At 51.4% G+C, this 22,695-nt stretch overlaps 1 protein-coding gene across 14 annotated transcripts in view; it reads right to left on the bottom strand.

Annotated features, from left to right (window-relative positions):
* LRRFIP2 (LRR binding FLII interacting protein 2) overlaps positions 1–22,695 on the bottom strand; it is a 412,043-nt gene that overhangs the window by 53,754 nt on the left and 335,594 nt on the right. For all 14 annotated transcript variants that reach the window (XM_085607556.1, XM_085607555.1, XM_085607540.1 and 11 more), the window contains one exon: positions 90–139. In XM_085607556.1, the coding sequence (XP_085463682.1) occupies positions 90–139 (50 nt within the window). The remainder of the gene's footprint in view (positions 1–89; positions 140–22,695) is intronic.

The raw sequence follows: 22,695 nt of genomic DNA, 5'->3' as shown, positions 1-22,695 counted from the left end.
ACACAGCATTTTTATAAATGTACATTCACAGTTAAACTGCTTTATAAGATCAGATTTGTTGGGTATCGGTAATAAAGTTCCATGATTACCTGCGACAGTAATTCATCCTTTTCTTCGGCTAGCTTACGTAGCCTTACATCTAAAAGAGAAAATAAATGCACGTTACTGGGTTTCAATACATTGTTGCGCCCTGTCAATCACACTCTGGTATCGCAGGTGGATCCCGGGGAGAGCAGGAATGTGGGGAGGGCATGTTTGTACGGCTGTCAGAGCTGGGTCCAAAACATGCACTAACCTATGGTTCTAGGGTTGGATAATCTGTATTTTAGGGTATCAATGTACTTGACTATGAAGGTGAAAATCGTGCCCTTGCAGCATGCTTTAATCATTCTGCAATGCTAAAAGTTATTCTAAAAAAAGTACTCAAGGGTTTCAAGAGCTACCTCAGATTATCACTATTCTATTTGTTAGTCAATAGCATACGTTTAACAATACTTTTACAAATTAATGTTTGCTCATGTTTAAATTCACATTCTACCATTACCCCAATTGGCACCGTTATACATAAATCATTTCTTGGGCTGATTACTCAGTTACAAATATTCAAAACACATACATGCACTTTTAAACCATTACAAACATTGGTAATGTCAATAATTGGATTTAACTATAGCCTACTAAAATCCATATATCTGTTAAGTCTCAGTCTAGTAAAATGGCAATCACAATTCATATTTACTTCTGATTCACAATAAAAGAAAACAAATTCAACATGTGTAGGTTAATTGTTCTTTAGAAGGATCCTCTAATTTTTTAGCCTTTACTATACAAATCATTTAGACATGACTATCATTAAATGCTAAGCAAAACCCACAACATTGTTCAAACTCAAAATAATATGTGGCTGTGGCCATATCATACCTAATTCAAGCGTTTCCATCAATGGTAAGGAGTAAAGAAGCAACTGTTTTGCACAACTTGTCTCAAACATTTTGAGGCAGAAAATCTTTTTTTTTTCTTTAACAACAAATTTTATTGAGTTTTCAGCGTACCAGATGGGCAAGTACAAAGGAATTGCATAAGATAGAATCTCTAGGTACATCGTAAAAATCCCGAAGAGTCTGCGGAACAAAAGACCAAGGAAACAAGAAACCCCCGCACCCCCAAGACGCACCAAACATACTTAAAAAACATTACAGGTACAGGATTTATAGATTTCCAGCCACGTATCATCAACAACAGTGCACTAAACAGGTGAATTGCTCACAACCAATTGTTCAATGGGATAAACCGTGGCGACCTGCGACAATGGGGACAAATCTATACCTTTGTAAGCTGCCCACCGAGACCAGATCTTGTGCTTCTGTGGGCACCCTCTCACCTGGAAAACCACAATATCAGTAGACATGCATCTATCTAACACCTTTTTTCAATTAGTGACGCTGGGTGGGGATGGGTCCTTCCAGTGCTGCACTATGTCTCGCTTAGCTAACGTAAGGCCCAGGAATAAAAGGGGTCTCTTATAACGGTTCCCTCTAATGTCTTCTTTGCTATGTAGAAGCGCTAATTTGGGGTCTAACGGAAAATCCCAAGCCAGGACGCAGCCCAAACAAGACGACATTCTGCACTGAATTGCTGGGCAGCTCCACACCGTGTGTAAAAACGACCCATCTTCGGCACGGCAGTGGAGACACACAGGAGACTGGATTGCACCCATTTTCCATACCCTGTGGAGGTATTTAAACTGGATAAGTCTGTATCTGGTGAACACAGCTGCATTCCGAGGGCTAGCCAAGGCCTCGGCCCAATCATCTGTGAGGGCCGGCAGGTTCTGCAGCCCACGCCTCTCTGGTTTTATGGATAGTGGTCCTGGTTTGTGTATTGAGTGTCTGGTAGATGTGCCTAATTTTGTGATCCCCAATGTCTCCCATCAGCAGACGACCCTCCAGCGGGTGGAACTCTGGCAGGGACTCCACCTGCCGAATCTGTGGGGCTAAGGCATGTCGAAGCTGCAAATAGTGATGGAACTGTTCTTTGTGTAGGTCATAATCTGATAGCAGCCTTTGAAAGGATTTAAGAGGGGTCCCCTGTATAATATCTCTGAACGTGGAAATACCAATGAGGTCTCATTTGCGGAACCCACAAAGCGCTGAAACCAGACGTAAATAGGTACCCTGCCAAAGAAGAGAGGAGCCTGTCAGTCTACCCCATGACCGAACCGCCCACCTCCATGTCTGTATGACTGTTTGGCATGCCGGAGGAAGTGTGTCCAATGATGCATTGCTGTACAGGAAATGGAGCACGGGTGTCCCAGCCATGGCGATCCACTCAAGGGCGTATGCCGGGTCTGTCTGGGGCCCATATCACCATTCATTGATCACTAGAGGTGCGAGGCGGAGTAATACGCGTGAACATCTGCTGCCGAAATTCCCCCGCAATACATGGATTGTGTACATGGGAAAGCGCCACTCGGATCGCGTCCCCTTGCCAGAGGAATCTATTCAAAAGTGCATTCATCTGAGTGAACCACGACGGAGGGATGGAGTATAGATAACTCTGGAGCCGATGGGGTAGGCGTAGTAAGGACACCATCTTGAAAATCGCGGACCTTCCGTACAGAGATAGGGGTATTTGGGACCAGATCGTCGTCTCATTTCGAACAGCTTGGAGCAGTGGAGCAATATTGTGCGACCAGGAGACATTGGGACACAGCGAAATATAACCCCCCGGGTATTTGAAACCATTTCGGCAATGATCAACTCCCAGGCCTGACTCCTCTGGTCCCCGTGAATGGGAAAAATGTAGATTTGGACGGGTTGGCGTAGAGACCCGTGGTCTCGCCAAAGATGCAAAGGATTTGGAGGACCCGGGGCCCCGAGAACCAAGGGTTTGACATAAAGAAAAGGGCATCATCCGCATAGAGCGCAATTCTATCCAAATGTTCCTGTGACCAGTCCATCTCCCTGACCAGGGGGTCCCGGTGCACCCACGCCGCCAAAGACTATCGCTAAGGCGAACAAAAGCGGGGAGAGGGGACATCCCTGTCGCGTGCCCCTGCAAATGGGAAAGGGGGCCGAGCAGCATCCTGCCGCACGAACTGAGGTGGTGAGGTCAGTGTACAGAAGTCGCACATAAGTTATGAACCGTGGACCCAGATTTACGGCCTCTAGAAGCTTAAAGAGGTAGGTCCAACTCAAGGAGTCGAACACCTTGTCTATATAGGCCAATAGAACAGCCGCCGGGGGACCCAGGCTGGAGGCACCTGCGATGACTGACCATGAGCACACCAGTTATACCGGGATCTGTGCCGTCTCGGTGATGTGTCTCCGCCCTGCCGGACGCTTCTGTGGGACCCCTGCGAGGAGTCGGAGCCCAGCGGTGGCGGCAAGTGCGGTTTGAAGTTACGCTTCTCGGCAGTCCAAGCGAATACCTCCTCAGGAGAGTCAAAGAAGTGGGTCTTGGCGTTGAAAATCACTTTCATACTGGCGGGGAACAATAACGCATCGGATAAGTTCAGTTCCCGGAGCCTATGTTTAGCCGCCACAAAGGATTGGCGCTGCTGCTGCACCAACCTGGTATAGTCAGGGAAGACCATGATTATGTGGGAGTTGTAAATCATTTTGTCCTTGTGAATCCGGGCGAATCGGAGGATGGCATTGCGGTCTGCATAGTCGAGGAGCCGGGCGATCTCAGGTCTCAGGCGCTCTCCAGGAGGTGGCTTCTTAGTCAGGGCACGGTGGGCCCTCTCAATCGCAAAACAAAGGGACATAGATTCGGGTGGCAGCAGCGATTTGAACCAGCCAGAGAGGAAATCATCCATTGATGTGCCCTTGCATCCTTCTGGAAAGCCCACCAGGCGAATGTTGTTGCGCCGCGCCCTACGTTCCGCGTCCTCGACCCCTGAGGCCAACTCTCTCGTGACCACGGTGAGTTTATCAACCTTCTTCTGGAGGGTGGTCACAGTGTCCTCCACTGTTGAGACCCTGGTTTCCGGTTCGGTAATCCGATCCACAGCTTTATGAAGATCTTGGTGGAGAAAAGACACCTCGGAACCGACCGCCCCAATCTGGGCTTCAAATGCGGTCCACGATTGATTGATAGCGGCAAGCAGAGTTGCATTGTCTTGAGACAAGCCCCTGGCACCCTCCTTCCCCACAGTGGTGGTGGTATAGTGATCGATCATATTTTGTTTGGGGGCAGCTGTACCAGGTTTGTCTTTGCCCATTGTGAGGAGAGAGGGCAGGTGGAGATTCAAGACAAGGACTGACGTCAAGGCCAGGTAGGTCCGGCGGGATGGAACACCCCTCCGCGGCTTCGTCTGCCCGTGTCAGACGGAAGGGCAGTGTCTCAGACCGAACCGGGACAGGACTCCGGGCCAGGCCTCACGGAATCTGACCCCCTTACAGCAAGCCGCACCAGGCCTAGCCTAGCCGCTTCCGCTGCTCGGGAGGGAAAGCCAAGTAGACCCCTACAGGGACCAGACTCGCCGGACCCCCAACCCTGACGCTCAACCAGGCTGAATGCGACCAGGATCACCCAATAGCATTCCACTCTACAATCACACCTCACTTCATGTCGTCTTCAGCTCACACTGGGCGTAAGCGTAATGCGGGAGCCAGAGACCTCAGGACAATGCCAGCACCACCACTGCATGCCTCACCAGAACCCCTCCTCTGTTGGGCACGAGAAGTCGCTACAAGCACAGCGGCCCCGCAGCAGCTCACTACAGCCCAGGCCGCTGCGGGCGCCCGGCTGCCCCTGCAAACCAGCAATATGGTACACAGGGGGATAGGGGCCTCACGCCGGTCCCAGAGCCTCCGCCGAGATCTTCCACCGATCGTCACTGCTCCAGAAGGGCGCCGGGCCCCCCCAAAAATCGGGGGGGCCGAGGTATCCCTCAGCGAATCAAGGGGAGAGGGGGGGGCGTTCTCGGGGCGCCCCAAGCAAGGCCAAGTCCAGGGATCCAAGCCCACCCACCAGCAAACCCCACCCGGGCCCAAGCCCTCACCGGCATCAGGCCCACAGGCTGGGGGGGAGTCAAGGGCCGTCACTCAAGGGGGGATCCACCGGTCAGGATCCGTCGACCGCTGCCTCTGCACAGCTCCAGACGCAGCACAGCCTCCAGCTGGTGCCGCCGCCGATCCATGCAGTCTTGGGCAAGAACAGCCGCGGTCCGCCGCGCGCTCAGCCTCCGCCTCCTCTAGACCGCAGTCACGTCAGTGCAGGTCCGATTCCGTACGCCACTTCCAGATTTGAGCTATTTTTTGCATTTGGACAACTTAGTTATCTTGGGTAATGTTTATTTCTGGTGGATAAACTTTTTCCACAGATAAGCTGATTTCTACTAAAGAATCCCCAAGTATAAGAGTTGATGTGGAAACGTATCCTGGCAGACACTATGTGGCACTAGAGCAATATTTGTGTTGGGGAGCTTCTCAGCAGCATGTACCAAGTGTTTTAGTGCACCATACATTCAAATAAATTTCTCGCTTTAACCAGTGTCAGGGCTGATTATTTCAGCCCCGATTTATACAATCAACGAATGCTGGATTTTCCAGCGGTTTACTGAAACTATTATATTCCTAATGACAGATTTTAAGCAGGAGAAGGAAAAATATACTATAAGAAACCATAAATCAAATCTAAGGTCCACCTGTTTAAAAATATTTTTTTTAAAGTAAGAAGACTATTTATGAAGTCGATTTGATAAACTTTATTCGGTTTATAGCATGAAACCATAAAAGCAAAACGAAAGTCATACAGTACAATACTAGATTATTAAAAATAGTTAACATTTCATATATAATTGGCTCTTAATAAAACTATAAAATATTAGACTATTACAATTTACACAATAAAACCGTATGAAATTCAAATCATATTACATACTGCACAATCACAAAATCCACGTCTATCTGGCCGAGCCCTCCCAGCACGTGCTTTATATGCTTCAACCAGGGGATTTTATTTGTGTGATCAAGCCCCATAAAGTCTTCAATAATAGATCTGGTAAAGTGCGTGTCTTCTTCCTGCCAGACAGAATGCCATAATAGCAGTTCGGTTCTTAGTAAATCAGAGACAAGGTTTTTTCAGAATTGTCGGGGTGAGCGCCAAAACTGCAGCATCATCGGAGTACAAGAGTAATGGTATTGGTTGCCCTCCAGTTCTAGGGGTATCCAAGTATTCACGCTGACATTTTTCATCCAACCCATTAATATATAAAGAGAAGAGGAAGGGCGTTTCCACACACCCCTGCCGAACTCCTCCCCTTTTTTAACCCCTTCCCCGCTCATGACGGAACCACTCCGTCATGAGCCACGGTTGCGCTGTGCTCATGACGGAGTGGTTCCGTCATGCTACGGCCGTTGGCGGCCGCTCCGCCCACGCGGCGCTAATTCCCCGCCTGTGCGGGCGATTAGTGCAGTGGGCGGAGTCGTGACGGAACCACTCCGTCATGAGCACAGCGCCACCGCGCTGCCCCCAAACCCCCCCCAGCGACGCGGCGGAATTCCTGCCACGGCGAAAGGGTTAAGAGGTGCGATCAATTTACCCTCTGACCCATAACGGACTTTAGCAGTTAAATGACTGTATAAGTATAAGAGAAACGAAATAATTTCTCTTTGGCACCCCCAATTGTTGCATACATACCCAGAGTTAAAGATTAACCAAATCAAAAGCAAAACTTAAACCAATAAAACACATGTGTAAGGAGCCCTCTTTAGCTTGGATTTCTTTATCCATCAACACATTTAGGTTGAGCGACTGCTCAACAGTTCCCATCCCTTTCCTAAAGCTATATCGGGCATGTGTTAATATATCATTTGAGTCAGCCCAGGCTTCCAATCTCTCTAGACCCTTCCCAGTAGTTTGGCAGAGGAGTCGGGTAGAGAAATTGGTTGGCAGCATTTCGGATCCTGTCTCGAATCTCTCGATCCTTCTTTAAAGATAGGAATAATATGTGAACAGGTCCAGGATTAGGGTACTTGTCCTGCTCCAGCAGCATTTAAAACCTTGGTCATATATGGGCCCCAAATGTCCATCTCTGACTTATAAGCATCCACTGGGCCAGGTGCCTTCTGCCTGGGACCTTTGTCCAACGCCCTTACCAGCTCACCGAGAATAAAAACCATATCTGTTGGAGGAGTTACCGCAGAAACTTGTGAAACTGCTTCTTTATCCCTTTATGAAGTCAAAAAAGTCTCTACAGAAACTAGACTAAGGTTAAAATCATTTATAGGAAAAAAAGAAAACTTCATAAAAAATTGTAACAGCCATAGGCTCTTCTATTTACATAGTTGTTTGTGCATTGTTAAGATGAACCATGCATTGGCAAAGCCAAAAGGACTCGCCTTAGTGACATAGGCTTTGCCAATGGTTTTAGCCATCCTAGATGCTGTGCAGAATGCCTAAAGTTAAAAATACTTTTTTTGAAAAGGACAAAAAAAAGCCTTTGCTGCATCCATCCGTGTCATTTTGTGAGTGCGTATGTTTACAAAATGATGCAGGTGCTTTTTAAAAATATATTTTTTTAGCTACAGATCCGAGTTGGACAGGTAACTAAAAAGAAAAATTGCACAAACTTTTTTTTTTTTTTTACATGGATGTGTGGGGGGGAGCAGAAATAATGCAGGGGTGGGGGAAATGCAGATGCAACACGTGGGACGTTCAGCACAAAAAGCGGAAACTGTGGGGAGGTAACGTGAAAGCAATCGGGGGGGGGGAGGACTGGAAGGGATATAAAAGGAACAAGGGAAAGCCTGAGGAACGCAGAAGCAATACAGGGATTGTAAGCAACACTGACGACGTGTGTGGGGGAAGCAATGGAGAACCGCAGGGCGACTGCTAGCCCCAAGTCAGAGTGCTGCCAGGGGTTTTCTTTCCATCACAGAGCCTGCTACAGTGACTTGAACAGCCTCCAGCTCTGGAAGGCAGAAACCTTGGGCAGCTGGCATCTCCCTGCCCCTGAGGTCTCAGAGGGTGGACGGGCTGAAGGTTTGCAGTGTGACGGCCCAGATGTGAGGCAAAACTTGCAGTCGACACTGAGTGAAACATCTTCCCGGGAACTTTTTGATTCGCCCTGCTGTCGCAGGTGAGAGCAACCGGTGGGTGGCAGCCCCCCCATGAGGCACAGCTCTTCCACACATCACATATCGCAACGGCCCCCTGGGGCGGCATGGCAGTGAGTGTGGCTTTGGTGAGTGACCATTTACATGCCTTTGCGAACTGGTTAATGAGGCTTTGTATTTTCTCATTGGTTCCAGTACCCCTGAGTCCACACTCTGCCATCTCTGCCTATTCCTTACATTTGTATTTTATTTTTACTGCCACAGTGGGAGAATGCATTTTGTGAAAATGCATCTTACGAGAAGAGATGCCACCTTTCCTAGAGAAAAATACCCGCCATTTGTTGTTGTTTGAAGAATCTGCAAAGGTCTCGCCTTTTCACTAAATAGGGCTGTATATAAAATGGTATGAATTCATTCGTAACATGACTTTTCGGTCTTTGTTTCCTTTAATTATTAGTTAAGGATAATTAATGCAGCCCTAGATCACACTTAAAGGTGCTATTTATATTTGCTGTTTGAAGTATGCACAAATAAATGCTAAAAATACCGGCTTTAGGTGAATTTGCCTATTTTTGCACTGGCTGGGACATCAAAATACCAGTGGTGCTGGTATGAATCCGATCAGCTAGCACCCCTAATCAGGAGAATGAAAGTTTGTTGCATGATCAGCACATTATTTCCTCCACCCTCCAACCCTGATTGATGCCATAATAGCAATAGTTTAACTTGTATCTGAAACCCTACGCCAGCTGTCAATACAATGCAGAGTTATTCCAGTTGTTTAGGAATACATCCTGGATTCAGACAATTCCCTCCTCATTCTCACTGGTCAACCTTCACTTTTATGTTCACCCTGCACTCACAGCGATTACACTGCACTCACAATGCTCATCGTGCCATCACGCCATTCACCCTCCTCCTACCCTGCATTCACACAAGCATACCGCTCACCCTGCACGCACATACACTCCACTTGTCACTTTCACGACTCACCCTACACACAGTGATCACACCGCACTCATGCTGTTACCCTGCAACAATACTGCACGTATGCCTCTTTCTATGAACTCACGCCATTCTCTCTTGTTCTACGGTCACATGAGTACATTGTTATGTTATGTTATGTTATGTTATGTTACTGTTTGTTTTGTAGAGCGCTCAGCTGCTCCAAAGAGCGTCCCGGCGCTAAAGATCATCACACCAAATACCAGCAGCAAACAAACAGCCATAACAGAAAACATAACCAGAATTAACCATAACAGCATTACAAAGCAAACAGATAGGTTTTAAGTCCTTTCCTAAAAACCGAGAGATTGGTGCACACCCGCAACGTCAAGGGCAATGTGTTCCAGAGGCGGGGTGCAAGGTAACTAAAGGAGCGACCTCCACAGCGAGCACGCTTCACTGTTGGAACAATAGCCTTGGCCTGGGCAGCAGATCTCAGAGGTCTAGATGGAAGATAGAAATTGACCCTTCTCTGCAGATATTCAGCGCCGAAATTATGAAGCGCCCTAAAAGCTGTAGTTAGGGTCTTGAAGAAGATACGCTTACGAATCGGCAACCAATGCAGAGAGACCAGGAGATTGCTGGCCCTAGATCTTCTAGTTAAACCGAAGATTGCCCTGGCTGCAGAATTTTGAACTATCTGCAGACGAGTCAGCAGATACTCAGGAAGACCTAAGTAAAGGATGTTGGCGTAGTCTAGGCGCGAGCCAATTAATGCTTGCACCGTAATTTTCTTATGCTCCAAAGATAAATAGGGCAGAAACTTGCGCAACATCCTTAAGATGGCAAAGCACTTCCCAGTCAAGCCGGCAACCTGGGTTTTAAAGGAAAGAGTGTTATCGACCATCATACCCAGGTTCTTCGCTGTAACCGAATCGCTGGCAGGGGGAGACATGGCCGAAGGCCACCATAGCTTCCAACTTGGGTCTGCAGGACAGCCAAAGAACAATATCTCGGATTTGTCGGAGTTGCATTTGAGGCCATTTTTCCCAAACCAGTCAAACACAAACTCCAAACACTTCCGAATGGCTGCTCCATCGAAGTCACAGCCCCTGTCACAAGTGAACAGGAGCTGTGTGTCATCCGCATAGGATATGATCTGGGCCCCTAGCTCCTCCACCCGTGCCGCAAGAGGTGTAAGGAAGATATTAAAGAGGGAAGGACTCAGTATGGAGCCCTGCGGGACCCCTACCTTAAGCTGCGGCATCCGGGCGGAGAAAGGGGGGGCCCAGATCGTTTGTGTCCGATCGGCCAAAAAAGACTGAAACCATGCGAACACCGTACCCCGCAGCCCAATCTCCCAGAGTCTAATTAGGAGGAGGTCGTGGGGGACGGTGTCGAAGGCCGCCGACAAATCAAGCATGATAAGCAGGGCCTTTCCACCCCTATCGAGGGTCTCCTTCACAATCTCAGTAACCTCAAGAAGAGCGGTCTCGGTGCTCAGGTTAGATCTAAATCCAGACTGTGACTGATGTAAAAGGGAGTTGCCCTCTACAAAGTTGGTAAGGGTGGTATGAACACACTTTTCAGTGATCTTGGCCAGGGCAGGAAGCAGCGAGATTGGCCTATAATTAGAATGCAGTTTAGCATCTGCATTTGGTTTTTTAATGAGGGGAAGAACTAAGGCCTGTTTCCAGGAGGAGGGGACTTTGCCCGACTTCAAAGATGCATTAATGAGAGGGTTGATGATCGGATTAAGGGCAGGTGCCAGGGTCGCAAGACACTTGGCGGGGCAAGGGTCCAGAGGAGAGCCAGATTTCAGGCTAGACAAAAGGTCAAGCGAGGCCTGAGGCTCTAAAGAGGGAAAACAGTGCAGGGTAGGGCCCACAGAATCCATATGCATAGCTGGTGGGCATAACCAGGGGTTGGAAAGGCCATCGACCTCTGAACCTTTGCTCAAGATGATCTGGGTTCCTTGCAACGCTGACTGGATAGTACGTATTTTATTAGTAAAAAATACTGCAAGCTCCATGATCCAAGGTTCCGAGAAAGCAGATGCAGAAGTGCAGCAGGAGGGAGAGATGAATTCTTTAACAATCTTAAAGATCTCTTTGCAGGAGCTATCTGCTTCCTCGATCCTTCTGGCCAAATAGGATTTTTTCTCTGCAACGAGCTCCCTGTGATATTCTTTCACTGCTGCTCTGTAAGACTGCTTAGCCGATGTATCATAGTGCCTCCTCCAAATTCTCTCCAGCCTCTTGCAGTGCCTTCTCTTGGCCGCCAAGGCAGCAGAGAACCACGGGGCTGATGCTCGTGCCAGTTCAGATCTAACCTGGCGAGATGGTGCCAAGGCTTCCAAACGTGCAGTGAGCCAATTCTGAAAACACACCACATCATCCTCCAGTCTGCCCGTAAAAACACAAGGATGGGTATCTAAAGCCTGGGTGATCATGGCCGGGGTGACTTTGTGGAAGGCTCTAGAACTACGAGCAGCGAGCCGCTGCGAAATGCGGGCGGCCACAGGCTGATGTCCTAGCGTGAAATCCGCTAGGAAATGGTCCGACCAAAGAACTGGGGCAAGGGAGGAAAGGACCACCGGAACGGTCGAAAAAATTTGATCTAAAATATGCCCCTTCTCATGTGTAGGGGACTGTAAATACATATGCAGTCCCACCGACGATGTCATATCCAGAAATTTTTGCACTTCAGGATCCTCGCCCTTATCCATGTGGATGTTAAAGTCCCCGAGTATTAGGCAGTGTTTTGTTCTAAGACTCAGTGTGGAAATGATCGATAGCAAATCCTCAGTAAAAGAGCCAAGAGGGCCAGGTGGTCTATAAAGCAAAAGCCCCAGGCAGGATTGATGGGGGGATAGGGCCAGGGAGAAGGCAAGGATTTCACAGTCAGGTAAATCATCCGTTGACAAGATGGTACAAGGAATGTGCCTTTTAATGATAAGTGCCACTCCGCCTCCCCTTCCCTTGCATCTGTCTCGACGGAAAATAGCATATGAGGGAGGGATGGCAATAGCCAGATCAGGTTCCGAGCCCTCACCGAGCCATGTTTCTGTGAGAAAGAGACAATCTATGTCATCTTGTGTTAAGAGATTATATATGTCGAGAGCGTGCTGAGGAAGAGACCTAGTATTTAACAAGGCGCAGTTAGTACCTAAAAGAGGGAGCTTGCCAGGACAGGGAATTGTGGGGTCCGGCATCCACCCACACGTGGGGCACTTAGTAATATCCCCAGCAGAGTAGGGGATAGCTCGCTGACATGAAGCAGTGTGTACATTGTAAGACAGAAGATCATCTCTAGTGTACATCGAGCCAAGAGCTAAAAGGAACCCACCAGAAAACGTTCCCGAGCGCTTCCGGGACGCTGACGGGCGCAGACGGACTGACTCAGGCGAGACTCCGGCGCAGCGACGGCGCCCCCGCAAACGCGACCGCTAGCGCGGTGGAACACTGTTTCCTAATATGTGGTACACTAGAGCGCTCCCACCACTCTAGCCCCCACTCAAGATGGCCGCCGAGTGCAGAGAAGCCTGAGCCCGGTTTGAAGCTCTAACGGCAGCTAGCGCCGTGATAGATGGGCGAAAATGCGTGCAAGTGTATCAGAGGTATGCTGAGTGCATTTACAACATGAAAATCACACAGTTTTAAAATTAATTAAAAATCACAAAAAACGATCCTTTTTGCTCAGGGAGCACTGAATACAATGCACATGCTCTGTGCTTCACCAAAAACGATTCTGACTGGTATAAGGGATAGATCTCGCGAGCGCTGCTTCAGGGCTCCTTATATGTGGTACACTAGAGCGCTCCCACCACTCTAGCCCCCACTCAAGATGGCCGCCGAGTGCAGAGAAGCCTGAGCCCGGTTTGAAGCTCTAACGGCAGCTAGCGCCGTGATAGATGGGCGAAAATGCGTGCAAGTGTATCAGAGGTATGCTGAGTGCATTTACAACATGAAAATCACACAGTTTTAAAATTAATTAAAAATCACAAAAAACGATCCTTTTTGCTCAGGGAGCACTGAATACAATGCACATGCTCTGTGCTTCACCAAAAACGATTCTGGGAGGAGGAGCCTAGCGCGCAACCAAGATGGCCGCGTAGGTGCGAGGCTCCCGAGGACCTCCGCGACCTCCTGAATTAATCCTGGCGAAATCCTGTCCTTGTTGAGGGGACTGTGTCGGTGAACCCGAGCTGAGGCGCCACCCGTTTTTTGGGTTCGAATCGGACCCCGGACACCGGTGGGAGCACCGATCGAAGGTTGCGGCCTTCTCCGCACCGACCCCCCGGATTGGAGTAGTGGGGCGATCCGGGGACAAAGTGAACAACAGCGGCGGGCAAGGCTGGGCGACTCGCGTACCCCGCGCTTTCACTTTCGCTTTTGCGCCCTCCTTGCCCTCGAGCGAGGTAGGGCTGCGGAGCGGGGTGCGGTGGTGTGGCCTTGTCCAGGTGCCCGGCTGGCCCGCCGGCTGTGGGTCGTCCTGCGGTCCAGTGGTCGCCCTCCCCCCCCCCCCCCCCGGAACCCGTGAACTGGTTTATCGGCCCGTTCGAGGAGATTGGCACGACGGTGGGAGAGCAAGCATGTCCACCAAACAAGATGGCGACCGGGCGAAGGTGAAGACGACCCGCCGTGGCCCGGCGCACCAATCCAACAGTATGGACCGCTACACTCTCCAGAAGGGATCTCCGGAGACATCGCGCACATCCCAGGCGGGCCCGACGGAGGCATCTGCTCAGCCGGTGGATCTGACCCTCCGGGACGTCATGGGCGCCATCGCAGAGATGAAGGCCTCGGTGGACCAGCGCTTCGACACCCTAGCGCAAAAAATAGACTCGGTCCTTGTGGATGTGAGCCTCGTGAGGGCTGACCTGTCCAAAACGAACGACCGGGTCGATTCCCTGGCCCACACTACAACGAGCCTTACGACGGATGTGGTGGCCCTCCAGAAGGAGGTGCGCCGGCTTGGCCAGGCGAGCGCCCTGATGGACCGGCGACTGGAGGATTCCGAGGGTCGGGCCCGGAGGAATAATGTTCGTATTGTGGGGGTGCCGGAGGGACGAGAGGCGGAGGCGGCAGATCTTTTTGTGGAAGAACTGATCCTTACCCATCTCCAGCCCCGGGGGCTGAGTAAGCTTTTTGCGGTGGAACGTGCTCACCGGGTCCCTGGGGGCAGACCTAAGGCCGGTGCCCCGCCACGGCCTCTCATTGCCCGGATTTTTAATTTTCGGGACAGAGACGCTATCCTGCAGACCTCCAGGCAACAGGGACCGGTCAAGCTTGATAACATGGATGTGCATTTCTACCCAGACTTTACTCCGGCGGTCCAAAAGCAGAGACTGAGTTTTCTCGGTGTTAAACGTCGCTTACGGGACCTGAACCTTAAGTACTCAATGCTTTTTCCAGCTAAGCTGAGGGTGGAGGTGGATGGTCGCACGCACTTCTTTGACCGGCCCGAGGCGGCTGGGGACTGGTTGGACACTCTGCCAGGCGATCGAGGCCGAGGGGGTGGGGGGGGGTGCGGTCGGCGGGGAGGGCCCGCCGGATCAGAATTGAGGGGTGAACAATGGGCCTTGCTCGGGACAACATTCCTTTACCATTTATTGATCGTATATGTTCCCCTCCTATGGAGGTCGTTTGGGGTCTGTTGGGGGCTTCCCTCCTCCTCTGGGGGACTAGTTAGTTTCATCTATGGGGCGACAGGCACACTGCACTTTGGGGGGGCTGTCTGGGCTCATGCAGGGGTGCAGGGAGGGGGGAGTTCTGTTGGGATGGGGGGGTGGGGGGGGTGTGTTGTTTGTTTGCACCGCAAGGCAAACCCGCTACTGTATTGTTGCTCTCAAGATGCTCTGTGGGGGACGACTGATTGCTTCTACGTACGATGGGGGGTAGGGATTTGACTGTGTTGTCATGGAATGTTAACGGCCTGGGGGATAGGATTAAGCGTGGTGTGGTCCTGCAGTACTTGAAACGTATTTCACCAGATGTTGTCTTCCTGCAGGAGACACACCTTATAGGTAACTCCTTTCATGCAATGAATCGGCGGGGCTATCGTTTGGTGGCCCATTCGGGCTTCACTTCGGGCTCGCGGGGGGTGGGTATCATGATCAAGAACTCGCTCCCGTTGGAGATTGATGAGGTGCGCCATGATGAGAGGGGACGCTACACTGTCCTGGTGGGTAGAATGGAGGGTAGAGTGTTTATTTTTATATCAGTGTACGTCCCGCCTGGGTTACAAGCTACTACATTTGCGGACCTGGGGCGCCTCCTCCTGGACCTTCCGGGTGGCCTGCTGGTGGTTGGGGGGGACTTTAATGCGGTGGCTTCTGGGTCTATGGATCGTCATCCCCCTAGGGACCTCCCCCGGGCACGGGCGTGGCTGCCCGGCCTTTTAGACACACTGGGCCTGGTGGATTGCTGGCGACTAAAGCATCCCGCACAGCTGCAATACACCTTCCACTCAGGTGCCCATGGTAGCCTCTCGCGGCTTGATTACATCCTTGTCCCGGCGGCCTATGCTGGGAGGGTGGGGGAGGTGTGCCATCTGGCGCGGGGTATTTCAGATCACTCCCCATTGCTGTTACATTTCGATGTCTTCCCGAGGGGGGAGGGCAGGGTGGCTCCTATTTGCGCGACCCCACCATTCGTGCCGACTTGATCAAATCCTTACAGCGATATTTTGACGAGAATGTGGGGTCTGTCCCTTCGGCCATCTCCCTGTGGGAGGCTTTTAAGGTAGTTCTCAGAGGGGAGGCCCTCTCCTTTATCTCCCATGCCCGGAGGCGCGAGCGGGAGGAAGTGACCCGGGTGGAGGCCGAGATTGCGGAACTGGAGGGTGACCTGGGGAGCGGGGTAACGGATGCCAAGCTGCATGTTCTACACCTCAAGCAGGCGGCCTATAGGGCCCTCGTCACGGAGGCGGCCAGGGGCCTCAGTAGAGAGCAGCAGGGACGATTGTATGATGTGGGTGATAAGGCCGGCAAATTGATTGCGTGGTTGGATAAGAGGGAGAGAGCGAGTCGTGTGGTTCCTTTGATTGAGAGGATGGATGGTGCGTGTGTCACCGAGCCGGAAGCCATTGTCTCCTGCTTCGCGGATTACTTCCGCGAGGTGTACTCCCCGGTTTCCCCCTGCTCGGAGGAAGATTCCCATGCCCTGCTTCGGGACATCGCGCTGCCCTCCCTTACGGTGGAGGACAGGGATTTGCTGGACGCTCCTCCCACCTCGGACGAAATTGCCCTGGCTATTCGCTCGGTTGCATCCGGCAAGGCCATGGGCCCCGATGGTATCCCCATCGAGCTTTACAAGCTACGCCCGGATGTACTAGCGCCCCACCTGCGCGCGATGTTCCTGGCGGCCCACTCGCAGGGTTCCCTCCCGCCGGACCAGCGTCTGGCCACAATCGTGGTGATCCACAAGGAGGGGAGACCCCGTGAGCGGGTCACATCCTATAGGCCGATCTCGCTCTTGAACGCGGAGCCCAAAATCCTCGCCAAGGTGTTGGCCAACCGGTTGGTCGGCGTGGTGGGCGATTTGGTCCACCAAGACCAATCTGGCTTTATACCCCACCGCAACACGGCTCTTAATCTGCGACGCTTGCACGGGGTGCTCGCGCGTGTCCCGTTTGTGCGGGAGCCGGCCATCTTGGCGTCCTTAGACGCCACCATGGCGTTTGACACGCTTGAATGGCCATACATCTGGGCGATGCTGGCGAAATTTGGATTTGGACCGGGATTCATTGGCTGGGTCAAATTGTTGTATTCGGGCCCATTGGCGCAGGTGGTGGTGAATGGGCGAGTCTCGGCCCCATTCGCGCTGGGGCGGGGCACGCGTCAGGGTTGCCCCTTGTCGCCGCTCCTGTTTGCACTGGCCTTGGAGCCTTTGGCGGAGTGGCTACGGTGGCACCCTTCTATCCGTGGTCTCCGTTGGACCCCCGAGCATGAGGACCGCGTGTCCCTCTATGCCGATGATATCCTTTTGTATCTCGCCTCCCCGCGTAAATCGCTGATTGTCCTGGTTGATGTTTTGCGCTCCTTCGGTCGTAACTCAGGCCTCGTCATCAACTGGGCGAAATCCTGCGTATATGTGCTGTCCGGGGAGGCTCCGGCCCTACCACGGGACTGCCCGATCCAGATTGCCTCCCAGGGGTTCCGGTACCTGGGTATATATATTACCCTAGACCCGGAGGCCCGCTATGAGCGGAACTTGCTGCCCCCCCTCCAGCGCCTGAAGGAGGACGTTGCGCGTTGGCGGCGTCTTCCGCTATCGCCGCTTGGCCGAGCGGCCTTGTTTAACCCCTTCCATGCTCATGACGGAACGGTTCCGTCATGAGCCACGGTTGAGCTGTGCTCATGACGGAACCGTTCCGTCATGAGCCCGCCCGCGCTCGAACCCTTCAGCACCGCGGCGGAATTCGCCCAGCGCTGAAGGGGTTAAGATGATGTCCTTGCCGCGCTTTCTGTACGCCCTCCAGAACACTATGGACTTGGTTCCGGCGCGCTACTTCCGTGAGGTGGAGAGCCTCCAGCGGCGCCTGTTCTGGGACGGGAGGCCGCGCATTGCTCTGGCTAAATTGACGCTCCCGTGGTACGATGGGGGGGGTCGCCCTCCCGGACATTAAACGGTATTACTGGGCCTCCCAACTAGCTGCAATTAATCATGGCCTTTACGGGCCCGCCTTGAACCCGGCATATGAAATGGACAAGATGCTCCTGCCCGGTGGCGATTACAATCGAGCGCTCTACTCTGGCGCGCCCGACTCCCGTCTGACGGGACCGACGCGTGTCATGGTGCGTGTCTGGCACGCGGCTAATGCAGCTATGGGGTGGAAGGACCGTTTGACCCGGGCGTCACCGCTATATGCGTCTGAGAGGTTGGGCTCCTTGTGGACATCGAAGGGCTTCGAGAAGTGGGACACGATCGGAATCAGCAAGGTGGGAGATCTCTGGACGAGGGGGGGATTCAAAACTTTTGAGACGCTGCAGACGGAGTTTCAGCTGCAAGGCAGTGAGTACTTTCGGTACCTACAAGTCCGCCACGCGCTGGGCTCCGTCTTTCCGGATGTCGCGTCCATCCCGGAGTCTTCCCCCCTGGAGGACAGAGTGCTGGATGGCCATGTTCCAGACAGCACAATCTCCCTTATATACAAAAAACTGATCAACGACAGATCGTGCCTGCTGATTAGTCTCCGCGAGGCCTGGGTTGCCGACGGGCTGGAACTGGACGACGAGGATTGGATTTCCGCGGTGGCCTCTCCGAAGGAGGTGGCCATCCCGGCTCGCCTTCGCTTCGTCCAGCTTAAGATCCTTCACCGGGTTTACGTGACGGGGCCAAGGCTTCTACGTATGGGCTTTGCCGGTGACGGATTGTGTAAGCGTGGCTGTGGTGCTTTGGCAACTTTCATGCATATACTGTGGGAGTGCCCAAAGGTGGAGAGATTCTGGCGTGGTGTGCATGAGGTTCTGCGTGTGGTTACGCGTGTCGCGCTGTTGCCTGAAGCGAGGAGATGCTTGCTGAATGTGTGGGAACCAAATGACTATTCGGTCCCGCAGACGCGGTGGGTGACTCTGGGATACATGATAGCTAAGCGTGACATTGCCCAATTGTGGGGATCCCAGAGGCCCCCGGCGGTGTTGGCCTGGAAAGAACATATGGATTGGTGTATGTTTCGTGAAAAGGTAGTGTATGTGGCGAGGGGTAAGCCTGGGGCGTGGGTGAAAATCTGGGGCCCCTGGAACGCCTACCGCGGGGGTATTTGTGAGCCGCCACTGCTACCGGCTGCCTCGCCAGCTCCGTCCCCCTAGCCGACCCCCCTCCCTCAGCCGTGGGCACGTGGTTCCCCAGTCCCTGATCGACTCCCATTCCCCTCTTCAGAGTTTTGCTGCTGGTCGGGATCCCCCACTTACGGAGCACGTGCCGTCACTTTGGATTGCGGGTTGCCTTGCGGGTGTGGTTTTTTTGTGTTGTTCTGTTTTGATAAAAGGAAACCGTATTGTGGGCTTGAGTTATGCGGCCTGCGCTACTGATGGCTCCTGCTTTACCAATCTGCACCGCCAAGAGACTCTTACTGTATGTATGTCATATGCTTTTGTCACTCTAGCGGCCGGCCGGGTGGTTGTAGGCCCATACTTGTAACTTTTCAAAATGCAATAAACGGTTTCCAAAAAAAAAAAAAAAAAAAACGATTCTGACTGGTATAAGGGATAGAGTGCTCACCCTGCACTCACCGAGATCACACTACACTCACACCACTTACCATGCATTCACACTTTTCACCCTACACTTACACGAGCAAACAACTCACCCTGCACTCATGTGATACGTCACTCACCTGTCACTCTCACTGCTCCCTCTGCAATCTCACTCAAACAAGCACATCACTCACCCGGATATCGCTCCTTTCATCCTACTCTCCCACTGTCACATTGCTCACTATGCAGTCACATAGTCACTCCTGTCACTCACACAGCTCATCTTTCACTCACCATGCACTCAAACCACGCACCCAAGCACAGCACTCACCGTGGAGTCACACCACTCACCCTACACTCACACAGCTAAACCTCTCAGCCTGCATTCATATAAGGACTTTGTTCATCCTGCCTGCACACATGGACAATAGTCTGTTGTAACTCATAGGAACACACTACTCAATCTGCACAAACTCCTTTCTCCATGCACCCACCAGTCACTCTTACAGATCACCCTTCACTCTCGCCGCTCACCCTGCACCACACACAGGCGCACTAAACACAACAGGCACTTGTCAAACCCCAGCACACCACGATGGTAGAGAGCAGCCATGTTATTGCCTGCCGATCTGCCTCGCTTGCTCTTGCTCTCCCTGGCCTATCCCATGTTGCCCACTTACGCTCGACACATGGGCTCATCTCTTAGTTCCCACTTATGGAAACTGTCTCCAGTGTTAAATGTTTCGCTCTCAAAATGCAGGTACTTAACAAGGCCAACAAAGAAATCCGGTGTGGCGATGTCTCCTCCAACAGAACGCCAATGTTATTTTCTTACAGGGAACCCACCTCCTCCGACAACACACCCCACGCATGGCAAACCCCACATAGCCCAATTGTCACTGGGCTTATGCTACCACAAAGACAGCTGGGGTTGCTATCCCCTCTCTGCAAGGCCACCTACTGTTCCAAAGTATTGCAGGGGGTCCAAGATGGGGAGGGTTGTTTCTTGAAGGTTACCGTTCAATGAAGTTCTTGCCTCCTCACTATTTTAAATAGATCTATGCTCCCAATCAAGCCCAAGATGCTTATCTCAGGAATTTTCTCAAAGACAACCTGTCACAGAATGGATTTGGAGGGGGGGGGGGGGGGGGGAGTTGGGGGAGGGGATATCTTGATCTCAGACCATACGCACTTAGAACTGACTTGGTCTACAATGGGGGAACCAACCCGATATTGCCCCTGACGGCATTTCCTATGCAAGCCCGTTGATGTTGAGTACATCCGCAAAGCGACAGCAAATTATTTTGAGACCAACATGCACCCTGATATCTCAGTGCATACACACTGGGATGGGTTCAAAGCCAACATTCGAAGTGACATCACTACTGTATCAGTTGCACAGACGAGAGGCGCCAAGCTGGTCTAGTTGGGTCTAGCAGCCGACCTCCGACCTGGAACGTCTAGACCACTCCGCCCCATCCCGGTGCAATAAATGGCATCAGGCTCTATTGGGGGATCAGCTACAGGCACGGTGCATTAACAGGCAGAGCGATCCCGGCTTGCTCTCAAGCAAAAATACTGAGGGAGGTAACCAGGTGGGAGCCCTCTTGGCGCAAGAGCTCTGGCAGCAATGAGCTCGCCCCCACATCTCTGGGAACCAGATTACGACGGGCACCTGGGCTACTTCAGAAGCGGCCAACCAACAATCATTTCAGGACTTCTTACAAGCCCTTTATAATGGCGACGAGGCCCCTCGGGATGACATCGATAATTACCTCATGGGCTGTAGATGGGACTCGCTTGACTCACTCCACTTGGAGCTGCTTGAGGCCCCTATCTTTATGAAGGAGCTTCAGCATGGCATGAGGAGCCTCCCCCTCGGTAACACCCTGGGCTTGATGGCCTCCCTGTAGCCTTCTATCGTAGATTTTTCCCACAACTACACAAACACCTGCTGACTCTTTTTAATAACCTCACAGCCACCTCGGGGCTCATTCCCTCCATGTCGGAGGCCGAAATCTCGCTGGACCCAAAACAGGGCAAAGACCCTTCCCTATGCGTCTTTTATCGTCCAATTGCACTTTTAAATGCAGATGCAAAATTTTATAATAAAATTCTTACCAACAGACTAGAGCCCTAACTCCCGGGTCTTTTACATCCGGATCAAGTAGGTTTCATACATAATAGGACTGAAAAAGTATTAGCAACTAGGGAACTTGGTCACTGCACCATCTAAAGTAATCACCAATACAGAATTAAATGAAAATTGCCCACCTCAAGTGACCAGCTACCAGGGAAAACCCGTGGTCACAATATATCAACAACAATTAAGTGTCCAAAAAACACAAAGTCTTCACAAAGTTCCTTGTCCCATATTAGTGTATGTTTAAACCGATATACCGTGTTCAGCAATCAAACCAAAACAGCTGCTTCGCATACTTCAGTGCAATGCAACAATTCTTTAAATGCACAATTGTAGCCAGTAAAATCACACTGCCCTGAAGAAGCCCATGTTTTGGGTGAAACATACACTGCATGTGTTTGTCTATTGTTGAGAAGAAAGAAAAAGAAAGAAAAGAAATTGCAAGAACTAACAGACTTCTTGCTTATTTCAGCCAAAACAAAGTGTTGTGGATATGACTGTTTTTAGGTCTCGCCTGGCGAAAGCAGCGCATGCTCTGCTCTAGCCAGGACAGCACCTTTTGGAATCTATTCTGCAAGGGCTCTCATGCACGCGACTGCAATGGACAAAGATGGCTGCTCTCGCCATTTGTCCATTGCAAACAGCATGCGCGTGTCCGTGGGACTGTGGACAGTCCCATGCCATTTTGTTGCCATAGCAACAAAATGCCACTTCACATGGTTTGTTTATTGTCAGTCCCCCCGGGGAACAAGCAGGCATCCACTTCTGTCTTTTTGCTGAGATCAACTGTCCTCACAGAAGTGGATGCCTGCTAGTGGCCTGGGGGAACTGCAGGACAGCTGTTTGTATTTGCAATGCACTAGGTCTCGCATTTATGCAAGTTTGAGCTATTGACATTGCCTTTTATTTATGTTTCAAAACGAAAACAAGAATAAAAGGCATTGCCATTTGTCAAACTCGCGTAAATGCGAGACCTATTGCATTGCAAAGCTGGTTTACAATTGCCTCTCCTTTTGAGTTTCATACATAATAGACACGGGGCAGACAACTTTCGCCACCAGACCCAGCTAGTGTAGAAGTCACACTGCTACGCTATTCCGGCTTGCCTTTTCTCGCTCGATGCGGAGAAGGCCTTTTATAGGGTTAGCTGGCCTTTCTTAAAGGTAGTAATCCATAGGATAGGTCTGGGCCCTGCAATGATCAACAGGATCATTGCCTCCTACACCTCTCTAACTACTAAAATCTGTGTTAATGGAGGCCTGTCTCAAACTATACACTTAAGGAGGGGCACCCGGCAGGGCTTTCCCCCTTCTATTTGCCCTGGCAGTAAAGCCCTTGGT

The sequence above is a fragment of the Triturus cristatus genome, chromosome 5_2, assembly GCF_964204655.1.
Source record: "Triturus cristatus chromosome 5_2, aTriCri1.1, whole genome shotgun sequence".
NCBI classification, from domain to species: Eukaryota; Metazoa; Chordata; class Amphibia; order Caudata; family Salamandridae; genus Triturus; species Triturus cristatus.
The sequence above is the reverse complement of the archived record's forward strand: the minus strand, read 5'-3'. Positions and strand labels throughout refer to the sequence as shown.